The sequence below is a fragment of the Diabrotica virgifera genome, chromosome 5 (assembly GCF_917563875.1).
Source record: "Diabrotica virgifera virgifera chromosome 5, PGI_DIABVI_V3a".
Classification (NCBI taxonomy): Eukaryota; Metazoa; Arthropoda; class Insecta; order Coleoptera; family Chrysomelidae; genus Diabrotica; species Diabrotica virgifera.
Genome location: NC_065447.1, coordinates 77,428,268 through 77,454,640, shown reverse-complemented (window position 1 = coordinate 77,454,640; position 26,373 = coordinate 77,428,268). Strand labels below are relative to the sequence as shown.

General features: G+C 33.5%; 1 protein-coding gene across 1 annotated transcript in view; it reads right to left on the bottom strand.

Moving 5' to 3' along the window:
* The window catches only part of LOC114337621 (probable JmjC domain-containing histone demethylation protein 2C), a 1,249,253-nt gene that overhangs the window by 692,059 nt on the left and 530,821 nt on the right, over positions 1-26,373 (bottom strand). Inside the window, exon 3 of the mRNA XM_050650161.1 lies at positions 7,248-7,361. Within this exon, the coding sequence (XP_050506118.1) occupies positions 7,248-7,361 (114 nt within the window). The remainder of the gene's footprint in view (positions 1-7,247; positions 7,362-26,373) is intronic.

The following is a 26,373-nucleotide window of genomic DNA, read 5'->3' as shown; positions in this document are numbered from 1 at the left end:
TCTCAATTACAAGTCAAATCACAACATCAACGTTAAACAGCTGTTCGCAAGATGGTTTCTCTCAAAGAGGAAGTCATTTAAATCTTAAAATGAATTTATACCCTTAATGTCTAATACACTACTTATAACTTAGAATGAAACCTAAAGAACCCAATACAATGTAAGCCATTAGATTCTTCCTCCTTCCTGGTCTGGACAGTTTTAGACTTTGCTCCTGTATTTCAAGCTGATGATGGCTCGGTAAGAGCCGAAACGCGTCCTTGTATGACATTTTTATAATATACATTTTTGTGGTACCTCTTTGAGTTTTCTACTTTCTTATTTTAGTATTACTTATATATCTAGTATTATTAATATTATTTATAATTTAAACATGTTACAAGTCAGAATTTGGTATTATTTTTTGAGAGTAAATTAATGTAAGACTAAATACTTATGATGTCGGGATAGTATCGCAGGGTTTTTCCTGGTTTTCCCTTGTGATTTACTATGAAGTCTCTAACGCGAGAATTTTACTGTCGTTGCATTTGGTTGTCTTTTTAAAGACAGATCACATGCTATAATTTTTTATGACGGATATTCTTGAGTTGGGGTTGATTTCATGTAATCGAATGAACTATCTTTCAGTAAGTCGTCCCAGGAACGCAACTCATAAATATTGGCAATATCATTTTAAAGTATTCTACTTTAAAATGTATAATATATGTCTGAATTGCCAATATAAATGAGTGAGATTAAATAAATTATTAGAAAAATTTTTTTGCTTAACAACAACTCTTTTGTTTATTTTAGTAATATTTTGTATTTTGACAACGGCACCCGATTTGGGCGTCGAAACGTTAATAAAATTATTTTTTTCATTTTAATTGTGGCTTATTTCCCATATAAATAATTAATCACAAACTTTGCTTGAAAAAATAGCATGTAAATGTACCAAAGGATGTACAAAAAACTGCGGTTGTAGGAAGATGGGAATTAGTTGTTCAATATTCTGCAAAGGGTGCATGTGCAAATGTGCATGGGTATTAATTGTGGGAACTCTAAGATAACTGAGGTGTCAGAGGAAGATATTGAAGCTAAAAAGAGATGGACTTTGGTTTTGAAAATTTTTTAAATGTCAACGTTTAAATAATTTTAACTAAAGTGATGTTTTATAAGACTAATGTTAATGTAATTTTTGTAAAAGAAATAATATTAAATAATACAGGTAAAAAAATTTCAAAGAATCACTAGGTTTCCATTATGTATTTAAATATAGATGATACACCATTTTAAAGAACAGTCAGTAAGCCCTCTTTATTGAGCAATATTTAGTGTATTCATGTACAAGAAAAAAAAGTTATAATGAGAATTTAAAAAATAATCGTAAAAAATATAAAAAAAATATTTTTTTATATTAGGTATTATATAATATATAATATATAATATATAATATATAATATATAATATATAATATATAATATATAATATATAATATATAATATATAATATATAATATATAATATATAATATATAATATATTATATAATAATATTATTTTATTTTTATATTATAAAAAATCGTTAAAAGTATAAAACCTATAATCTCTTTAAAAAATGTCGTACAACGTTATACAGTAGACCATTTTAAAGGTAATTGATTTCTATTCCTATTACTTGTACCATTGTATATACCTAAAGTTACGTAGAAAAAAGTTACAGAACAATATTTGCAAAATAACAAGGAAAATTGCCCAAAATTGCTGTGAATGGCGAACTTTGAAAAATCATATTTCGAAAACTGTAAATGCTAATTACCTCTATTAAACAACATTTTAAAGAAGAAATATGTAGGTTTTTTTTCTGTAAACCAATGTCTATACCTATATCCTCGTGGACAAAAGTTATGGGGCAAAAAACCAAAATTTATTTCTTTTGGGTTTCTTTGTGCTTTTTCTTTTGAATATAGTTTTGTAAAAAAAGTATCATTGAGTTTAAAAAGTGATATTTAGATAGGAAATTTAACCAGGAACAATTTTTATGTAGATATGTTTGTACCAAAAGTGCATAGAACTCACCCTAATGTAACCTGTGCCCAGGGACTAATTCACCCATTTCTCAAAAACGCACCCATTTAAATGGTAGCACTCAGCGGTTTTTTCATATGTAGATGTCCATTGACCATATGAAATAATAAAACCCCGTTAACGTTGTAGTTCCTTTTAGCTATATTATTTTGAATATAATCAATAGCCTATGATGCACCTCAAAAACATCAATTTATATTTTAAACGAACATGAGTCTGGAGACCGAGTGACTACCAAAATAATTAGTTCCCTATTTAGTCCAGGGTAATAAGGATTTTCTCGGGACACTCAAAGATCCAGGTAGCTGACTACTTTTTTAGTTATTGTAGACATATAGGAAGAAAACCTACCTGTTTCTTGCCTAGAGTTCGCGTCCGTCTTTTAATTAATAACAATTTAGTGCAAATATCGCGATTTTTTCAATTTTTTTTCACTGCATTCAAAAGCTAAATAGTTGACATAAAATTACAAAATTCAGTTTTTTTAGAACATTGAAAAACCTTCAAAATGCCGATTTTAGAAATTTAAAAAGTTAATTTGTTGCTACGCAAACTGCAAAATAAATGAAAATCGTTATTTGTTAATAACTTTTACTAAAACTACCTTAGAACTTTAGTGTTTCACTTAAAGTTGGGTATTGGCGTACTTAACAAACCCTCAAAATTTGAGAACGATCCATTAATTAGTTTAAGAGTTATTCTATTTGTTTATCCCAGAGACCTTTATTTTGCAACAAGATAAGACAGAAAATAATGAAGATAGGGCAATTCTGAGTATGCCAAATGAAAGTAGAACAGTGATAGTATCAAAATGTATTATAGCCCAATAAATGACCGTTTTGGAGTGTAATTTCCAGGGGCAACTCCGAATTGCATGAAAATTTGGATTTAGGTTCTACTTACCCTCCACTTCAAAGTTGAAATTGTGCCGTTGGTTGCTTTTACTTGGGGGGTGACATTTGCCGCTTCTCGGGGGGTGAAAAACACGTGTTTAAAATAAGGCCGGAAATGGATAATTTGACTTATTTTAAGCACCTTTTGTTCTATAAAGTTTTTTACGTAAGTCGATACTTTTCGAGTTATTCGCGATTTAAAATGTTGATTTTTCGACAAAAAAACTACGTTTTCAGACCGTTTTTCCCAAATAACTCAAAAAGTAAATATTTTATCGAAAAAAATATTTTTAGCAAAAGTGTAGCCTATAAAAAAACGAAAAAAATGGTTTACCAGTAAAGTCTACAAATTGAGTAGAAACAAAGTTGTAGCTCATGAAATATACGTTCTTATTCGTCTAATTCCAAATCGAATAATTCAACGCGAAATCACCGAAGAAAGAAGCGCTTTTCGGGAAAACCTTATTAACATTTTTAAAGTATCGAAAAAAAGCTTATTATTTGTTTTTTACAAAAGTTTACAACATCAAAAATAAACGAGTTACACTGAAAAAAAAAGTTGGCCCCTATTTTTTGGTAAAAAAATTGTGAAAACCTCCCTCTATTTAGCACTCTAAATGAAATTAATCGTTTGGCTTTACCATCTATTTTAACTGCATGTGTATTGTTTATATGATCTGTAAGTTTAATTGGTTTGAAGTGCTTATTTTTTAAAACATTTGGTATTACAGCAAAAAAAAATTTTCTAAAAATTTTTGAAAAATTTCATTTTTTCAAAATAACTTAAAAAGTATTAATGATAAGAAAAATATTAAAGAGTAAAAAAATGTAGGTTTTGCTATTATAAATATGCTAGTTTCATTTTGTTTCTCCGTAAGACAAAAATTGGTTAAGATATGGCTGTTCAAAATTTGCATACACTCGTGATTAGTGACCAATTCAAGCTTTCTCAATTATAACCCTTTCAAAAATAAACACTTTAAACCGGTGAGACTGACAGATCATATAAAAAATAGATAGGTAAGTAAATTGTTTGAAAAGCGGTAGCGATTAATTTTATTTGGGGAGCTAAACACGGTGAGATTTTCATGGTTTTTTTCCAAAAAAAAAAGAGGGCCAACTTTATTTTGAGCGTAACTCGCTTATTTTTAATGCTAAAACTTTTGTTAACAATTAAAACAACGCTTTTTATAAACACTTTAAAAAGTTTAAATGGGTTTTTCCCTAAAAGTGCTGAATTTTTCGGTGATTTCACCTTGAAATATTCGATTTGGAATTAGACGAATAAGAACGTATTTTTCATGAGCTACACCTTTGTTTTTATTTGATTGATAGACTTTACTGATACACCATTTTTTGGGCTTTTTATAAGCTACACTTTTACTAAGGATATTTTTTTCGATAAAATATTTACTTTTTGAGTTATTTGCGAAAAACCGTCTGAAAACGTAGTTTTTTTTGTCGGAAAATGAACATTTTCAATGGCAAATAACTCGAAAAGTATTGACTCACGTAAAAAACTCTATAGAACAAAAGTTGCTTAAAATCAGTCAATTTATCCATTTCCGGTCTTATCTTGAACGTATGTTTTTTCACCCCGAGAAGGGGTGACTCTCACCCTCCAAGTAAAAGCAACCAACGACACAATTTCAACTTTGAAGTGGAGGGTAAGTAGAACCTAAATCCAAATTTTCATGCAATTCGGAGTTGCCCCTGAAAATTACACGGTATCGCCGAATTTCCCGTTCATTTACTGGGCTATTAAAAAAAGATAAAAAAATAATTAACATAGTCAAAAATCCTAATGTCAAATTTTTGAAATTTTGTAGTTTATAAACATTTAGGATAACTTTAAAAATGTTGTCCGTAGAAACAATATTTTAATACATATATTCGAAAAGATAGTATTTTAACACGAATTTACAAATAAAAAAAATTAGCCTGGGTTCATTTGGGACAAAGTTAGCCATATGTTTTTTTTAATTCACAACTAATTTGTTTATAATAATTAAGGAACCTCATTAATGCCATTTTAAAGAATGGGATTTGTGTTTTTTCTTAAAAAATTTACACAAACATTGTACCTTCACAGCACCCTCTACCGAAAAAGCAATTTCAAACGAATATAATTTGCTGTATCTCCGGATCAACTTAATGGATTTTGATCTTTCTTTTTTTAATTTGTATGTAATTTTTACGTACATTCCAAATATGCAATTTGTTTATAAATTTATTAATTAATAAACAGTCTAATTTGTTTAAACAATTCTTGAAAAAATATTTTTTTTACAAAAATCCATTTTTTTAATCATAGTGTCATTAATGATCATAGAAAAAGTTGAAGTACACTTTAATAAATAAATGATTTTTATTAGATAATTATTTATTGAAGATAATTTATTTATTAAAATATACCTTAACTTTTTTTATGAATAATAACGATAGTATGATTAAAATCATGGATTTTTGGGAAAAAATTATTTCTTAAAAAATTGTTTAAACAAATTAGACCGTTTATTAATTTATAAATGTCTAGACAAATTGCATATTTGTAATGTACAGAAAAATTACATACAAATTAAAAAAAAACGATCAAAATATATTCAGTAGATCCCGAAATATAGAAAATGATAGTAGTTTTAGGTTGCCTTTTTTAGTTTTTGGACTTGTGCATTTGTCGACTCCCAGCTCCCCCTTCACTTACCACCACTAGTCGCCAATTGAACCACATTTTTAAAAATTCGTGTAAAATACCAGCTTTTCTAATATGTAAAATGATTTTTTCTACGGACAATATTTTTAAAGTTATTCTAAATGTTTATAAACTACAAAATTTCACAAATTTGGCATTAGGATTTTTGACTATATTAGAAATTTTTTTATCTTTTTTTAGTACATTTTGATAGCATCAGTTTTCTACTTTTATTTGGCAATTTGGCATACGCAGAATTGCCCTATCTTCATTATTTTCTGTCTTATGTTATTGCAAAATAAAGGTCTCTAGGATGAATAATTTGAATAACTCTTAAACTAATTAATGGATCGGTCTCACATTTTGAAGGTTTGTTAATTCCCCCAATACCCAACTTTGGGTGAAACACTAAAGTTCTAAGGTAGTTTTAGTAAAAGTTATTAACAAATAACGATTTTCACTTATTTTGCAGTTTGCGTAGCAACAAATTAACTTTTTAATTTTCAAAAATCGGCATTTTGAAGATTTTTAAATGTTCTACAAAATCAAATTTTGTAATTTTATGTCAACTATCTAGCTTTTTAATGGGGTGCAAAAAATAAAAAAAATCGCGATTTTTGCACTAAATTGTTAATAATTCAAAAACGGACGCGAACTCTAGGCAGGAAACAGGTAGGTTTTCTTCCTGTAGGTCTACAATAACTAAAAAAGTAGTCAACTACCTGGATCTGTGAGTGTCCCGAACATGGTCTATTTCAAGCTTATTACCCTGGACTAACTTGCCAGTCGACTGATTGGATCGGAATAATTGAGGGCAATCGAAGACTGCCATTGACTGCAATCGAAGACTGATATTGTTGTGGAGTCGAGATATTAGTAGAAGAAATAACGTAAGATTAACGTAGTAATCAAGTGTACTGGGATGTGGAAAGTTAGAAGGCGACTACGACATAAATATCCTGAAGTATATCGTTAACAAAAACCATCATGAATCCAAAAATTGATCTGTCACTATCGTAATAATTTTGACTCTCAAAATCTAGATCCTGCAAGAGAGGACAAGTCAGATTTACACGACAGGGCCTCACTGGTCTTCGTCAAGCGAAGTCTCTTTCAAATAAATGTAAAATAAAGGATACGAAATAAATACAATATCACAACAACATTTAAAACAAACAAACAACTCTATTTTTGTCAAAACCAAACCTAACAAGAGATAGGAGTTTCCCCCATACAAAAATTTTTATGTGAGGGAAACTTCAAGATCAGTAAGTGTTGCGATAAATGAGCATGACTAATACAGTAAAAACAGAGATTTTGACAGATCCCGGATATGCAAACATGCCTGGGATAATGATAATAAACACAGAGTTATGAAAGAAAGTCATGAAAGAAATAGACAGAAAAAATCTGCCCGTTGGTTTATTGTACGTGTCCATCAACTTGCTACGCGATTTAATGTTGAACATATTTCATTACTAACTCTATTCTTCATAATGAACACGAAGATTAAAAATTAGATGAATTTTTTAAATAAGAAATAATAAAATACTGGTTGCAGTTGACGACATGAACCAAACTGTAGGAAAAAACTTACCTGATAAGGCTTTAGTTGCTTGTAGTCTTTGAAAGCTAGGTTATGGTCAACTAAAAACTCTATTGGTTGGAGGTGGGAAGGGATATTTACAGTTGATACCAAAGCAGAAAATGTCTGAAATAAAAAAAAATTGTATTAAGTCATTGTTGAAATAATCTATTTATACAATTAGTGTTTACAACAACTTAGATTAAAGCTGTCACATACAATCTTTAATATGTTTGCCATAATGGCAAACAAAAAGTCAGCAAGAAACGAAATTAACAACGTATACGAATTTATGGTAAATGGTATATATTGTAAAATTATCATTTTACTTACATTTTTTCTAACCTAATGTGTATAAATTGAAAAAGACTGTATGACTTGTACACACTTCTAAGTAGGTCAAACCGGCAAACAGGTGTATGTTCTCAAAAAAATTGATAGTGTGTAAAAAACCCCAAAAAGTGTGTTTTTTTACACACTATCAATTTTTTTGAGAACATACACCTCTTTGCCGGTTTGACCTAATGTGTATAAGCCGTATTTTTAAATTTCTAACGTCATATTTGGAGTAAGAAAATGCAACATGTTAAATTCTACAGCACCAGGTGGTAAATTATTATTTATTATAGACCTTAGCATAGTTAACACGTAATTTGTGTCCATCGCTTTACATAAGCAATCCGTATAGATTGTTAACAATTATTAATCCGTGTTGGAGTCAGAGGAAATGCATGTAAGGAACTGAGGAACTGCATCCGATTAGTGAGGAACAACAAGGTTTTCGGAAAAATAGGTCCACAAAAGACGCCATATTCATAGCCAGACAAATTACTGAAAAAGCACTGGAACATAATAAACCTGAATTTATGTGCTTTATAGATCTGACTAAGGCCTTCGATTGGGTGAGATTGGAAGATGTGCTAAGATTGCTAAAGGAGAAAAATCAGCCCAACAATATGATAAGGATAATTAAAGACATTAATACGAAGAACAAAACCAGACTAAAAGTCGAGAATGAACTAACATCGGAAGTAGAAATCAACTCGGGAATCAGACAAGGGGATAGCTTGAGACCATTGCTTTTTAATTTAGTCATGGACAAAATCATACAAAACATTAAAGGTACTGGAAAAGGATATAAGATGGCGGAAAAACAAATAAAAATCCTCTGTTATGCTGACGACGCAATCTTAATATTCGATAACGAGGATAACCTACAGCGAATGGCACAAACTTTCAATACAGTGGCGAAGAACTACAACATGAAAATATCAACAGCCAAGACAAAATCCCTGGTAGTGTCAAGGGAACTCATAAGATGCAAATTAGTAATTAACAACGAACTAATTGAACAAGTCTCGAAATTCCAATACCTGGGAATCGAAATATGTAGTTATGGAGGTGTTAAAGAGAGCGTCCAACAGCAAGCAAATAAAGCCAATTACGTGTCAGGATGTCTGAGGGATGTCATCTGGAGAAACAAAGATATGAGGCTGGAAGGGAAAGTACGCATATACCAATCATGTGTAAGACCGATCATGACGTACGCGATAGAAACAAGATGTGACACAGCAGAAACCAAGAGGATACTGAGAACATCAGAAATGAGAACGGTGAGGTCAATAACTGGAAAAACACAGACACAGAATACCGAACGACAGAATAAGAGATCTCTGTAACATAAAAGATATAGTACAGTGGGGAAGACAGAGACGACGAGAGTGGAATCAGCATGTGACGAGAATGGACAGCGAGAGAATAGCCCGCATAGCCAGGGATTCGAAGCCAACAGGCAAGAGATCAATAGGAAGGCTCTTTAAAAGGTGGCGAGATAGCTGGCAGTCAACATCACAGCTACAAATACAAGCTCAAAATCGGTAATAACAGGCCAAGGGGCCTATTATCAGAAGAAGAAGGAGTCAGAAAAAGGCCAACAACGCTACACACGTCCTGACACGACAAATTTGTCAGGATGTTGGAATAGCAAGACCACCCGATCAAATCGGTTAGCCTGATTGTCAGGATTACTCATTTTTGTCGGGCGACAGGCCTACACACGCTCCAACCGTCATACCCAACGTTGTCAGCCCCGAAAGGCAGGTGCTATTGTCAGAGCGTGTGTAGACGGTTTTAATCTAAACATTAGAATTTATCTATACATTGTTTTGTTTTTATTCGGTGAGCATTAATTAGCGAATCAGCGAGCGTCCTAAAATATTTTTCTTCGGTAAAATAAACCATTAATAAGACAATAAGTTTTAATGAGTTTCGACCGACCCTAAAAATAATGGAAAATTTAATGACTAAAGTAATAAATCATTCAGTCGCTGTTTCAATCTGAAGACAATTGAGACGATTAATTATATAAAATTATCTCTGGTTTATAATGTCACTGGGAAAATATGATTTTATTCTTTTTAGATGACACCGTGATTTACGTTGCATTAATAAAGTACACATAATTTGAAGAACAAATATTGATCAGGAAAACGTTTTGTTAAAATCATATCATAAAATACGATTTATTAACAAACGAATGAAAATTATTAATGCACATTAATTTTTCTATTCAACATTTACGTGCAACATCGCATGGTACACCTCTACATGACATACTCTGAAAACGAGTCTCTACAAAGTGCAAAGTTAAAATCCAAAATATACATCAGATACGTGGAAATCATACTGACAACCTAACCATACGAAAAATCCGAACTACTGAAATTTTCAACAACACATAAACATCCATTATAGAGTATATGGAGAGTATAGAGGGGTTAGTTTGGTGAATTCTTGGTTGAGCCACGCGTTGGCCAGAAAATTAATAATTTTAACAGGGTTTAAAATGAAAAATTGAGATTTCCTGAAAGGAGTAGAAGAAGAACATCAAAGAAGATTTGTTAAAAAACCTTTATACGAATCAAGTCTATGAATGACATAATTTTTGTTGTACCTAAACCATAATAGAAATATATGAAGAAATGTGAAAGGGGATTGATGATTCTTCTCATTGAAAGCTGTATATCACAATAAGGCTTTTCATCGATTGTCATTTGTATAATCTGTGTATAATATTAATATACACGGATTATACGACATATTATGACAGAAGCTCGAAACAAATCACTGTGAATGAAAAGCCCTATTGAAAAGAGTGCATAGAAAGAGATTGTTAAATGGCTTCGACTAGCTGTCTTAAGTGTAGGTACTCATAGGTAGGTAGCCATATTTGTACTTTTAGCGCTAAATGTCTTGACAGATGTTATGCCCTAACAACATTCCTAATTTCCAACCACATATAGCCAGGGAGGTAGTGTCAAATTTAACCGGAGCATTTTAGCATGGCTGCTTTCTTTTTATTTAGTTAGGTGTTCCAAAGCTTATTAACAAATGATATGTCAGAGGCCCAAAACCGGGGATTTTAGCCAAGAAAAGGTAAAATGTGAAACTTGATGGAAAAACGCTACAACCTATATGTCAAATATTTATCTCCGTGACTTACGTGTATAATTAGCCAAGAATGCCTAGCTACTGGCTTTCACCCAGACGATTCGGGTTCAAATCCTGGCCCTGAAAATGTTTTTTGTTTTTAAAATTGACATTTTGATTTGAAAAATAATTATTTTTTGGTAATAGCACGTTTTTATTATTTATACGACACAATATAAAAATGTCCGTATGTCTTTTATAGAATCGTAAACTTTGCATTTGATCATAATATATATTCAGCTGATGCTTTTTTCTTACAATCTAAAATTCATAAATTTTAATTTTATACTTTTTAATCTTTGCCAAACTACATAGTTCAAGAATATTTTTTTATTATTAACTAGCTGACCCGGCAAACTTCGTACCGCTTTAGAAATAAAAAATGTTTAAAAGTTAAATAGGTACCTAAAAATTACCAAAAAGCCAAAAAATACTCACATATTGCGTATACTGGAGGGGGTGGGGTGTTAGAGCAACCCCCCTTTTCACTTAGATTGGTCGTACTAACTAAGGAAGCTTTAGGGGAATATGTACAACAACTTTGTTTATTAAGGAAGGTCAATCATAATAACATTACCTATGATATTATCATATTATGATCAAATGCATACCTAGGTTACGATTCTATAAAAGACATACAGACTTTTTTATATTGTGTCGTATAAATAATAAAAACGTGGTATTACCAAAAAATAATTATTTTTCAAATCAAAATGTCAATTTTAAAAACAAAAAGGATTTTCAAGGCCAGGATTTGAACCCGAGCCCTCTGGGTGAAAGCCAGTAGCTAGGCATTCTTGGCTAATTATACACGTAAGTCACGGAGATAAATATTTGACATATAAGTTGTAGCGTTTTTCCATCAAGTTTCACATTTTACCTTTTCTTGCCTAAAATCCCCGGTTTTGGGCCAGCTGACACATCATTTGTTAATAAGCTTTGGAACACCTAACTAAATAAAAAGAAAACAGCCATGCTAAAATGTTCCGGTTAAATTTGACACTTAGTCCTGTCGCCAGGGGGGGTACAACGGCCTCCTTAATTCAGATGGACTTACCCAAGTTTTTTTTATTTATTTTGACCCGTAGAATACGAATTTTTTGGGTAACAGTTGATCCGGATGTCGATAAGATTGTTATAGACAAAGAACTTGAGGAATTACATAACAGTGATTTTTCGCAAAACAAAACATCTTTTTGTATTTTTTGGGTCATTCTAGGCAAAAAATGTTCTGACAAGTTTTTTCGTAGGATGCATAGTTTTCGAGATAACCGCGCATGAACTTTCAAAAAATCGAAAAATTGCAATTTTTGAACACGAATAACTTTTGATTAAAAAATAAAGTAGCAATTCTGCTTACCGCATTTGAAAGTATAAGTTAAATTATATCGGTTTTGATTATTTGCATTGCTAAAAATTTATTGTTTTATTGGTAAACAAAGCTATAAACACCTAGTGCGTGAGTGATGTTTTCAATGATTTCTCATTTAAAATCTAACGAGTAGGTAGAGTAGCTACAAGTGCAAGCGAGGCAATTTCTAAGTAGCATGCGTTAAAACGCATGTATTAGGCACGGGAAACACTATGTGTTTATAGCTTTGTTCAGCAGTAAAAAAATTAATTTTTAGCAATGCAAATAATCAAAACCGATATAATTTGACTTAAGCTTTCAAATGCGGTAGGCAGAATTGCTACTTTATTTTTTAATCAAAAGTCACTCGGGTTCAAAAATTGAAATTTTTCGATTTTTTGAAAGTTCAACCGCGGTTATCTCGAAAACTATGCATCCTACGAAAAAACTTGTCAGAACATTTTTTGCCTAGAATGACCCAAAAAATACAAAAAGATGTTTTGTTTTGCGAAAAATCACTGTTATGTAATTCCTCAAGTTCTTTGTCTATAACAATCTTATCGACATCCGGATCAACTGTTACCCAAAAAATTCGTATTCTACGGGTCAAAATATATAAAAAAAACTTGAGTAAGTCCATCTGAATTAAGGAGGCCGTTGTACCCCCCCTGGCGACAGGACTAACTACCTCCCTGGCTAATACGTTGATTGCCTCCTGTATAATCAAATGCCTTAATAAAACTATTTGAATTTTATTTAAAATGGGTACTTGTTTTTCGATTATAGTAGTAGAATAGTGGAAAAGAATAGTAGAAAAGAATTGTAGAAAAGAAAGAAAGAATAGTAGAAAAAATATGTTGGAACATGAAAGGAAGCCCTAACACAATTTGGAGAAAAATGGCCAATATTATTAGAGAGACGGCTATTGAAATACTTGGGAAAACGTCAGGAAAGAAGTTTGAGGATAAAGAGACTTGGTGGTGGTCAAATGAAGTACAAGGAAAAATAAAAGAAAAGGAAAAATAAAAGAAAAGGAAAAATTATATAAAAAGTGGCAAGAAACCAAATCGGACATAGATCTTCAAAACTATATGGTCGCCAAAAAGGAAGCGAAAGTAGCAGTAGCAAAAGCTAAAGCAGAAGCGTATTCAAACCTATACGATCAACTTGATACCAGGGAAGGCGAAGCAAAGATATATAAAATAGCCAAACAGAGAGAAAAGAAAGCAAGAAATTTTAATCAGATTAGATGTATCCGAGATGAAAATAATAAAATACTAATTCACGAAAAGGATGTCAAAAAGAGATGGAAAAAGTATTTTGACAATTTATTAAATTAAGAATTTGACAGACAACCTGTGGAGTTAACGGAGACATTAACAGCAATGGTTACCAGAATAACAAACGTGGAAGTGGCTCAAGCGCTTCAAAAAATAAAGAAAGGAAAAGCAGTCGGACCAGACGATTTTCCTGGGGAAGCATGGAGAGCATTAGGAGAGACAGGAATAAGTTGGCTAGCAGGTCTATTTAATAGAATTATGGAAGTTGGACAAATGCCAGACGAATGGAGAAGCAGTATATTAGTACCTGTCTACAAAAACAAGGGAGACATTCAACAATGTACAAACTACAGGGCTATAAAACTACTTAGCCACACCATGAAAATATGGGAGAGAGTAATTGATAGACGGATACGTGAAGAAACCGAAATATCCGATAATCAATTTGGCTTTATGCAGGACAGATCAACAACAGATGCAATTTTCATTGAAAGGCAACTGATGGAAAAATACAGGAATAAAGAGACCAACGCTCATATGGTTCAACATTGATCTTGAGAAAGCATATAATAGAGTTCCTCGAGAGATTCTGTGGTGGGCACTCAATAAGAAAGGAGTTCCTGGCGAATATGTAAAGATTGTGAGAGATATGTATGAGGGAGTAACGACTAGTGTTAGCACAGGTGTGGGAGAGACTGATAAATTTCAGGTAAAAGTAAGATTGCACCAAGGCTCGGTGCTTAGTCCTTATTTATTCTCATTAGTTTTGGACCAGATAACAGCGAAACTACAGGGTAGCATTCCATGGTGTCTAATGTATGCTGATGACGTAGTGTTAATAGGAAATAGTGAAAGAGACTTGGAACAAAAACTGGAACGGTGGAGACAAACTCTGGAGGAAAAAGGTTTAAAACTTAGTAGGACAAAAACAGAGTATTTGGAGTGTTCATTTAAAGATGGAGTTACTACAAATAAAATGGTATCTTTGGATGGTGAAATGATTGTGAAAAGCAATAGTTTTAGGTACCTAGGATCGGTATTACAGAGTAATGGAGAAATAGATGGAGATGCATGCAGTAGAATTAGGGCTGGATGGATGAAGCGAAAAGAAGTGAGTGGTGTGTTGTGTGACAGAAAAATTCCAATGAAGCTGAAGGGAAAATTCTATAAAACAGCCATAAAGCCGGCTATGATGTACGGAACTGAATTTTGGGCAGTGAAAAAGAAAGAGGAACAACGAATGCATGTGGCGGAAATGATAATGCTTAGATGGATGAGGGGAGTGACAAAGAAGGATAAAATTAAAAATGAGTATATTAGGGTAAGACTAGGTGTGGCACCAATTGATGCCAAAATGAGAGAGCATAGGTTAAGATGGTTTGGTCATGTTCAACGTCGAGACGTTAATCACCCAATACGAAGAATAGCTGAAGTGCAGATTCCTGGAAGGAGTAGGAGAGGAAGACCAAAAAAGACCTGGAGGAGACGATAAGGCAGGACATGTTGGTAAAGGGGATTAACATTGATATGACCCAAGATAGAATTGTGTGGAGAAATGCAATTAGGGAAGCCGACCCCGCATAGGAAGGCAAAGAGAATGATGATGACTTGTTTTTCGATTATAACATAACAAAAATGTTAAGATTAGGAAAAAACCTACTAATAGAGAGGTCAAAGTGGAAAGATACAAATTTGAAGAAATAAGTAAATATAAATACCTATGAGTCATGCTGCCAAGTGATGGAACAAGAGAAAACGAAATAAAAGAGAAAACATTGGCAATAAATAGAGCATTCCAAGCCAACAAAAATATGATAAAAAGCAAAATATTAACAAAAACAACTAAATTAAGGCTCTATGAAACATTAGTTAGACCGACATTAATGTATGGAGCAGAAGTGATGACAATGACCAAGACAGGCGAAGAAAATTTGAGAAGAACTGAAAGAAAAATAATTCGTGCAATATTGAGACCAGTAAAAACAGCAGAAGGTGAATAGAGGAATCGAAGAAATAACGAAATAAATGAGGAATTAAAGGGGCAAGATATAGTCAGGAGAATAAAAAAACAAAGATTGAGATGACTTGGGCATGTATGGAGAGCAGGGGAAGAAGCGATAATAAACATAGTAACAAAGTGGAAGCCGGCCGGAAGGAGACGAAGAGGAAGACCGAGGTCTAAATGGCTGAAAGAGGTGAAACGGGATCTAGAGGACATGGGAATCAGAAATGCAGAAGAAAAATCAAGAGGCAGAAGGAGCTGGAATCGGATATGTAATGAAGATTTAGAACGAGAAGATATGGAGGACTGATCCACCTCGAAAACATGCATCTAGAGAGCTTGTAAAGGCGGCGCTACCCCCACAGGGGTGTTTAGCCACTATATATTATATAAAGGGTACCCCCGTTAAGATAGGCAAAATGCCCTCACTCCCAGAATTCAATTTTATTAATTTTTTTACGTTCTATGCAACTAAAAAATGAGATAACGCGGATTTTTAGCTCGCCACCCCCTTACCCCTCCCCCCACAGCCAAAAACGTAGATTTTTATATTTAATTTTTTTTAGTTGGGTTGCAATTGATTTAAAAATTTCAAAAAATTCACACGTGTAGCTGAGGCTTTTACAAAACACGTCCATTTTTATGGACCCATAGGTCTAGTGTACATAACCTCAAATTTTTTTTTAACTTTTTTAAAACCTATAACTTTTTTTTGGAGGGGGCTGCAGGTCCAATTTTTTTTGAATTTTGTGTATTTTATCAAAACCTATCTCTCTGATTTTTTTCAGATTTTTCCGTCAGGTGCGCCATCTTGAAAAATCAAGAAAACTGTTTTTTTAGGGGGTTTTTGGGGATTTTCTCCATTTTATAGACTGCAACATAGATCAACTCAAGGTTTTATTAATAGATTATGTATAATTTAAAATAATTGAGTATATTAGGATATTCAAAAATTGGGCGAAACACTTTCAAACCCCCCAAAATCCATGTTTTTTTTTTAAAGTTTTGTGAGGATTTTTGCGGGTCTAATTATATTTTTTGTGGTCGATACAGCCTGAATATTTTTTTAATTTTTTTACGTTCTATATGATTTTAAAAATTAGGACTCACCGCAATTTTAGCCCACTTCCCCTATTCCCCCTCCCCCACAGCCAAAAATGTAAATTTTTCGATTTTATTTTTTTTTAAGTTGGTTTGCAATTACAAATGTTATTCTGAAGCTATTTCTTTGTAGCATTTTTGTAATTAACTATTCTAAATGGTCATTTTTTAGTTAAATTTTAGCTTATTTCCCATTCAGAATAATTAATAATTATTTAAATTATAAATTACAAAAAATTCACACGCACAAGCTGAGGCTTTTACAGATCATCTATTTTTATGGACCCGAAGGTCGAGTGTACATATTATAACCTCTTTTTTTTGTTTTTTAATAGGTACGTATATTTTTTTGGTGATGGCTGCATGTCTATTTTTTTGTGTTTTGTGTATTTTATCAAATACTTTATTTCTGACTTTTTTCAGATTTTTCCGTAAGGTGCGCCATCTTAAAAAATCCGCAAAACTGATTTGTTCGGTGGTTTTTAGGGATTTTCTCCATTTTATATACTTCAAAATAGATTAACTCAAGGTTTTTTTATAGGTTAAGTAGGTATAATTTGAAATAACTGAGTTTTTAGGGATATTTTATATAATTTGCTATTGAATAAACTTAAAAACATCCTGCTAGTTTTCACAATCATAAACTTGCCAGGATGACACGTTCCACAATTAAAATTACGTTTCACAATTAAAACTTTCCCTGTTTCCATACCTACATCAAAGTTTGTCCGACTAGACACCGTTAAACTATTAACATATTTTCAGCTTGCTATTAATCAACTTTTTTTGGTACGCGGGATCCAGGCCTAATATTTTTTGAGATCAATACAGCCTGAATATTTTTTTTCGTTTTTTTTACGTTTGATGTGTTTAAAAATAAGCCTTAGCTCAATTTTAGCCCTCCTCCCTCTCAACCTACCCAATAAATCATCATTTTTTCGTTTTCATTTTTTTTCTCAGTATATGTGTTGCTCAGTTTGTCCTCAAGTAAACTACATTTAACAAAATAATTTCAAATTTTTGCAATATTTTTGTATAAATTAAAGATGTCATTGTGATATCTTTAAGGTAGGATACAAAAAACAAAAATAAAACAGAATAATCATTTAAGAAAAATACAATATTTTTTGTTCTTTGTTCATTAGTTTGTATTTAGTAGGTACCCTAATATTACCTTACATTATACATATTCTAATTATTCAAACACGTGCTTGTACCATCTACATAACCTATATCTCTGCTCTGCCTATTAAAATGTCATTTTGCTTCACGTTTACTGCCACATAAAACACCATAAAAAGAATAAAGAAAGTATTACCAAAGAATATAATATATAGCTCCGTATATACTCTTAGGGCCGGTTGTTCGAACGCTAATCAACATTGATCACTATCAAATACTTAATTACTGTCACAATTGTCAATGTCAACTTTCGTTGGGTTGCCAAAAACATAATTATTGATGACAATTATGAAATTAGTTAATCAATTTTGTTATTAAATGTTATGTTAATTGATTAACTAATCTCATAATTATAATTACCTATGTTTTCAGCAACCCAGCCAAAGTTGACATTGACAGTTGTGACAATAATTAAATATTTGATAGTGATCAATGTTGATTAGCGTTCGAACAACCGGCCCTTAGAGTATTCGGAGAGTATATTCGTTGGTATTACACTTTACAGTTCTAAAGTCTTCATCGCTGTCTTCGTCTATTACAGGTATAACATCTGTATTGTCAAAGAGTTTTGTAAGATATTCTGCTGGCTTGATGATTTTTGTAAAATATCTTCCATGCGATAAAAATATCCATGCGAACAACAGCCTATGGTTATGTTGCCGTTTCCGCAACTCACATCTACAACAGTATCTATCGTTTAATGTTTTCCAAACCATCTTCGTTTGGCTCATAATGCAAATAGTACATGCTGTATGCTTGTCCCCATTAGGTAAATTATTGCGATTCATTTTTTTGCACAAACTTACTCAAAAACAGGTCCTTATAACAAATCCACAAGGTGCCAGGCAGTACCTCGGTCGGAAAATTGTTTAAACAATTTTTTAAACGAATTCAAAAAATCAATTTTTTCACTTAGGACAAATTTGTTTTAGATTCTCTGGATCAACCTGAGCAAACAAGGACTCTTGTGATTTTTCTATAACATTGACTGTTGTCGAGTTACATGCAATTTAAAATTTGAAAAACGCGAAAATGGCCATTTTCAATGCTTAATAACTCGATTAAAAATTATTATGAAAGTCATAAAGTGACCAACTCAAAGTTTATATGTATTGGTTATAAAATTTTATATGTATTGTACACTCGACCTACGGGTCTATAAAAAATAGATATGTTTTGTAGAAGCCTCATAAAATTTTTAAATTAATTACAACTTAACTAAACAAAAAAAAAATAGAAAAATTGACGTTTTTGTGGTGGCAGGGGAGGGGGTGATTGGCTAAAAATGCGATTAGTCTTATTTTTTAATCAGATATAACGTAAAAAAATGAAATAAAAATATTCAGGCTGTATCGATCTCAAAAAATATCATTAAGCCCGCAAAAACCCGTACATAACTTAAAAAAAAACATGGTTTTTGGGGGGTTTAAAGGTGTTTTGCCCAATTTTTGATAATCCTAAAATACTCAGTTATTTCAAATTATATATATTCTATTAAAAAAACCTTCAGTTGATCTATGTTGCAGTCTATAAAATGGAGAAAATCCCTAAAAACCCCCTAAAAATACAGTTTTCCTGATTTTTCAAGATGGCGCACCTGACGGAAAAATCTGAAAAAAATCATAGAGATAGCTTTTGCTAAAATACACAAACTGCAAAAAAAACTGGACCTGCATCCCCCTCAAAAAAAAAGTTACAGGTTTTAAAAAAGTTAGAAAAAAATTTGAGGTTATGTACACTCGACCTATGGGTGCATAAAAAATAGACATGTTTTGTAAAAGCCTCAGCTACACGTGTGAATTTTTTGTTTTTAGATTAATTGCAACCTAAAAATCTAAGATTATTTATTAGCTTTATTATTATTATCAAATCACCTGTCATACTAATCACACACTATTGCCTTTTTTAAGTCAATAATAGGTTTTATAGCAGCTGCTTCTTGTTGAGCTAATTTTAACAATGTGTATTATTTCACGAGGTTGGGTATTCGAAAATTTTCGCTTCAATTTATATAAGATTCAAAACCACTAAACCACCATTATTCAGAATTATTAAACATTGAGATTTTTCATAAAATTTGTCAACGTCGCTAATCGCTTCTTCAGAGAGACTATTCACATAAACAGTTAAAGTAGTTCTCGATAAACTGAACGCTATGTGTCGTAATTTGAATTCTACTAGCGCGCACAGTATGTTCACGTCTATTCATATTCTGGTTCACCTGTAGCCATATTTGCATTTTTAGCACTGAAAGTCTTGAAAGGTGTTGTTCTGTCCTCGGTTGATATCAAATTCTAATCTTTCTTTGTTTATTGTTAGTTCTGTGCCGTGTTATTCTTGATTTCAAACTTATTTGTGCTGATATATTCTTACTGGTAACTTCTTGGAGTTGTTGCCTGGACAATTACGAACACAACTTGCCAGCCTTGAGGAGTGGTGAAGTGGTGTTATCGAAGAATGTGGAGTGGAAAAACAACAATAGAACTCTTCAGAACCGCTACAGACATAGGCGTAACCAGGGGGTGGTTTTGGGGGTTATAACCCCCCCCTTTTGGATGTACTTTGAGCTCTATACGCTTAACACCATTATTATTCCATATCCCCCAGAGACCTTCAAGTAGACGTAACCCCTTCCCTTAGGATCATCCTGGTTACACCTCTGCTCTGGCTACAGACACAGTAAATGAATGATATATGAAGCAGTTTACTTTTTATTAGTTTCTAAACGTCTTCGCGGAAAATCAATGAAATTTCGTTTCTGTTGTAAAAGACAAACTCTCGTTAAATTTTCATAAATGTTGAGTAGTTACCTTTGTTCTACAATTCTTGTGATTTTAGCTGTATCATTAGCTGAATTCACCGAACATTTCATGAAAATATGTTCCTGTTTACACAAAGAATTATTAATCAAATATTCATATCCATCTAAAAGTGCTATGTCCCCTTTATTTAAACTTGGCCAAGGTTATATTTAATGCGAGCGTGTCTATATAAATAGAACTCGCTAAAAATTATAGCTCAAATAAATTGAGATTACTTATGTCAACAAAATAAATGTCAACGACCTGAGGCAGCCGCGCTACTGTAATTACACGAAAAGTTTCAGTTCCAACTTTTGACGTCAATCAATAAATTAGTTATAGAGATCGTCAATCTCCTTGGTTTATATGCATGTCTAATTACTAATTTTAACTTTACGTTTTCTAATCAAATATTTCTTCGAGTACCCTCTACAACTCTCCATTAATGAAGGTTGGCAAAATAATGATAATGTAGAAAATATCTACCGAGGTTTGTCCAGTCTACAGAATTTTTATTCTTCTCTAAATAGTATTCTTCTAAACATCTAAATTTCCAATGCCTATGTGTTAATAGAAAAACATACTAAAAAGAATCAAATACAAAAAAAACAATAAGAGATGACTAACTTCTTCTGAAATTCTTGAATTTATGGAGCAGAGACGACAACATTGAAACAACACAACAGGGAGGAGGAGAAATACAAAGAAAAAACATAAAAATTTTACTGAAAAATCCTTTATAAAAGATATAAAATTTATTAAAATCCCTTTAAGGGTTACATCAATCACAGAACCTTTTCGATATTATAAAATATTATCATCAGTGTTTAGAACTGGTTGATCACATGCTGAGCCACCAAAAATATACCAGGGATATAAAATCTTTAAATGGTTTACAAATTTGTTACATTAACATAGTTGCTTAAAATTCTAAACGATGGTAATATTTAATAAAAACAAGCCTTAGGCAAAAAAATCGGGACAGATCTAAATCTAAATATGATGCGGAGCGGAACTAATAAATTCTGAGGAAATTGAAACTTTTATAGAGGAGCTTTACTTACTTTTGGTGTTCGACATGGAAATATGTAGACACCTTTTTCATCGATGGAAACATGACTGGCGACAAGAATTTAGATTTACTAAGTGTCTCAATTATTCCTGCACTTCAAGAGAATGGTCGTTTGCCATAAAAATTTTTAATTAACAAGATTCATATAGTAGCCTGCTCGTTTCTCCGGATCTTAAGGGGTTAGATTTTTTTCTTTGGTGTTTTCTAAAATCACGTGCTTACATTAGGCGTTCAACGTGTTTGCAGGATTTGAAACAAATAATTATTGATGAATGTGAGCTAATATTTGGAGAAATCTAAGAGTGACTTACGACTTTAAAAATAGGCTTGCATAGTCAGGAAGTGAACGGCCAGCATTTTGAGCATTTAAGTGATTTTTAAAATTATTATTCTTATTGCTCTTAATAAATAAATGTATCTATTCTATAACTAGTTTAACTGTAAAGTGATTTCTCGTTTTAACAATTTTTTTTAACACCAAACTACATAACACTGGATGAAGACATAGAAGAAAGTTGGAGGAAGATCAAAGATAATATCAAAATGGCAGCAACCCAGCAACGGAAGCACTTGGAGAAAGTAAGATAAGTAAATATATACGAAAGAAAAGGAGAACACCATGGTTCTGTGAAGAAATAACAATAAAATGCCAAGAAAAAAAGAAAATCTACCTAGAATAAAAGTCCAAAAGAACGAGACAAACATATGAAGAATATAAAAGAGTACGAAATGAATTAAACTCAATAGTAGGAAGGAAGAAATTATCAAAATCGTCTGGGAATCTCTAAAAATGTTGCAAAAGAAACTTGGTCTATAATAAACGATCTTCGAAATAAAACTCACACAGCTCAATCATTTTCCCTTCCAAATCCTGAAAGTCTATACGACTACTTCGTTAATGTGAGTAAAAATATAACATCACCTATTTTGCCGCAACAAGATCCCATTTCCTATCTCCCTAATTCAAAAAAGGACTCGAATTCATTCTTTTTAAGACCAGTCGATAACTCTGAACTGATCCAAACAATCAATAGTATCAAAAGCAAATCATCTTGTAGTACTGATGGACTATCTATAAACATTTTCTCTAATCTCACAGAAAATGTGTTGGAAATCCTGGTCTCACTAATTAATGATTCCTTCGAAAAAGGTAAATTTCCAGAGTGCCTAAAGACAGCCATTATTGAAAAATGAATAACCATTTTCAATTTCGTTGCAAAACGAAAATACAGCCGAACCATATTCCAGTCCAATCAGAGAGTGCCGCAAGCACCTCTACCGGTTTCGAAACTTATTAGTCTCTCATCAGGAGGCACATATGCTGCTCTCCCTGATCCAACCAAAACAAACCCCAGCGTGCAGTCCCGAATTGCAACGAACGAAATGGCATAGATGCCCTAGCGGCAACTGCTAGCAAAAGACTAAGTTTTCACTCTAATGGCATATAACATATCCCACCAGAATGAAAACAATGGGAACCTTCTCTGGTTACACCTCCGAGGCTTCTACAATTTGCAAGCCATACGGATGCTGAGACTAAGGAAGATGAGGGAATTCTACAATTTGCAATTCACGTCACATCTGCTCAGCGCGGTAAAGTTCCAACGAGAATGGTTCCCTTCATACTCCACACAGAGTAAATGTAAATGAAAAATGAATAACCATTTTCAATTTCGTTGCAAAACGAAAATACAGCCGAACCATATTCCAGTCCAATCAGAGAGTGCCGCAAGCACCTCTACCGGTTTCGAAACTTATTAGTCTCTCATCAGGAGGCACATATGCTGCTCTCCCTGATCCAACCAAAACAAACCCCAGCGTGCAGTCCCGAATTGCAACGAACGAAATGGCATAGATGCCCTAGCGGCAACTGCTAGCAAAAGACTAAGTTTTCACTCCAATGGCATATAACATATCCCACCAGAATGAAAACAATGGGAACCTTCTCTGGTTACACCTCCGAGGCTTCTACAATTTGCAAGCCATACGGATGCTGAGACTAAGGAAGATGAGGGAATTCTACAATTTGCAATTCACGTCACATCTGCTCAGCGCGGTAAAGTTCCAACGAGACTGGTTCCCTTCATACTCCACACAGAGTAAATGTAAATGAAAAATGAATAACCATTTTCAATTTCGTTGCAAAACGAAAATACAGCCGAACCATATTCCAGTCCAATCAGAGAGTGCCGCAAGCACCTCTACCGGTTTCGAAACTTATTAGTCTCTCATCAGGAGGCACATATGCTGCTCTCCCTGATCCAACCAAAACAAACCCCAGCGTGCAGTCCCGAATTGCAACGAACGAAATGGCATAGATGCCCTAGCGGCAACTGCTAGCAAAAGACTAAGTTTTCACTCCAATGGCATATAACATATCCCACCAGAATGAAAACAATGGGAACCTTCTCTGGTTACACCTCCGAGGCTTCTACAATTTGCAAGCCATACGGATGCTGAGACTAAGGAAGATGAGGGAATTCTACAATTTGCAACTCACGTCACATCTGCTCAGCGCGGTAAAGTTCCAACGAGACTGGTTCCCTTCATACTCCACACAGAGTAAATGTAAATCAAAAATGAATAACCATTTTCAATTTCGTTGCAAAACGAAAATACAGCCGAACCATATTCCAGTCCAATCAGAGAGTGCCGCAAGCACCTCTACCGGTTTCGAAACTTATTAGTCTCTCATCAGGAGGCACATATGCTGCTCTCCCTGATCCAACCAAAACAAACCCCAGCGTGCAGTCCCGAATTGCAACGAACGAAATGGCATAGATGCCCTAGCGGCAACTGCTAGCAAAAGACTAAGTTTTCACTCTAATGGCATATAACATATCCCACCAGAATGAAAACAATGGGAACCTTCTCTGGTTACACCTCCGAGGCTTCTACAATTTGCAAGCCATACGGATGCTGAGACTAAGGAAGATGAGGGAATTCTACAATTTGCAATTCACGTCACATCTGCTCAGCGCGGTAAAGTTCCAACGAGAATGGTTCCCTTCATACTCCACACAGAGTAAATGTAAATGAAAAATGAATAATTTTGCAACGAAATTGAAAATGGTTATTCATTTTTCATTTACATTTACTCTGTGTGGAGTATGAAGGGAACCATTCTCGTTGGAACTTTACCGCGCTGAGCAGATGTGACGTGAATTGCAAATTGTAGAATTCCCTCATCTTCCTTAGTCTCAGCATCCGTATGGCTTGCAAATTGTAGAAGCCTCGGAGGTGTAACCAGAGAAGGTTCCCATTGTTTTCATTCTGGTGGGATATGTTATATGCCATTAGAGTGAAAACTTAGTCTTTTGCTAGCAGTTGCCGCTAGGGCATCTATGCCATTTCGTTCGTTGCAATTCAGGACTGCACGCTGGGGTTTGTTTTGGTTGGATCAGGGAGAGCAGCATATGTGCCTCCTGATAAGAGACTAATAAGTTTCGAAACCGGTAGAGGTGCTTGCGGCACTCTCTGATTGGACTGGAATATGGTTCGGCTGTATTTTCGTTTTGCAACGAAATTGAAAATGGTTATTCATTTTTCATTTACATTTACTCTGTGTGGAGTATGAAGGGAACCATTCTCGTTGGAACTTTACCGCGCTGAGCAGATGTGACGTGAATTGCAAATTGTAGAATTCCCTCATCTTCCTTAGTCTCAGCATCCGTATGGCTTGCAAATTGTAGAAGCCTCGGAGGTGTAACCAGAGAAGGTTCCCATTGTTTTCATTCTGGTGGGATATGTTATATGCCATTAGAGTGAAAACTTAGTCTTTTGCTAGCAGTTGCCGCTAGGGCATCTATGCCATTTCGTTCGTTGCAATTCGGGACTGCACGCTGGGGTTTGTTTTGGTTGGATCAGGGAGAGCAGCATATGTGCCTCCTGATGAGAGACTAATAAGTTTCGAAACCGGTAGAGGTGCTTGCGGCACTCTCTGATTGGACTGGAATATGGTTCGGCTGTATTTTCGTTTTGCAACGAAATTGAAAATGGTTATTCATTTTTCATTTACATTTACTCTGTGTGGAGTATGAAGGGAACCATTCTCGTTGGAACTTTACCGCGCTGAGCAGATGTGACGTGAATTGCAAATTGTAGAATTCCCTCATCTTCCTTAGTCTCAGCATCCGTATGGCTTGCAAATTGTAGAAGCCTCGGAGGTGTAACCAGAGAAGGTTCCCATTGTTTTCATTCTGGTGGGATATGTTATATGCCATTAGAGTGAAAACTTAGTCTTTCGTCTACAGCCATTATTATTCACCTTCATAAGGGTGGTGAAAAATCTGATGCCTGCAACTATAGACATATTGCCTTACTACCGGTACTCTCCAAAATTATTAAGAGACTCATTAAAACTCGACTTATGTCCTTTATCGTTGATTCGTTGATAACAACATTTTATCACAAAATCAGTTCGGCTTTTTAACTAATAATTGTACCACTGATGCCACGTTTTCTGTACTGCATGAGGTTTACCAAGCACTAAACAATAATCTTTATACTGCCACTGTTTTCTGCGACTATGCCAAAGCTTTTGATTGTGTAAATCACATCTTGATTACAAAACTAAATTTCTATGGAATTCGAGGTATTTCTTTGAATTGGTTCCAATCCTACTTGAATAATAGGAAACAACTAGTTAGAGCAAATGATACTGACTAGTCTCAAAAACACTGTATGTGGAGTACCACAAGGTTCAGTATTGGGTCCTCTTCTGTGCCTTATCTTTATAAATGACATCACTAATTTAAAAATTGATGGGAAAATTTTTCTTTTTGCTGATGATACCAGTGTCACTTGGTCTGACTCTAATTTACTCTCTTTTAACGTAAATAAAACAGTAGCATTATCCTA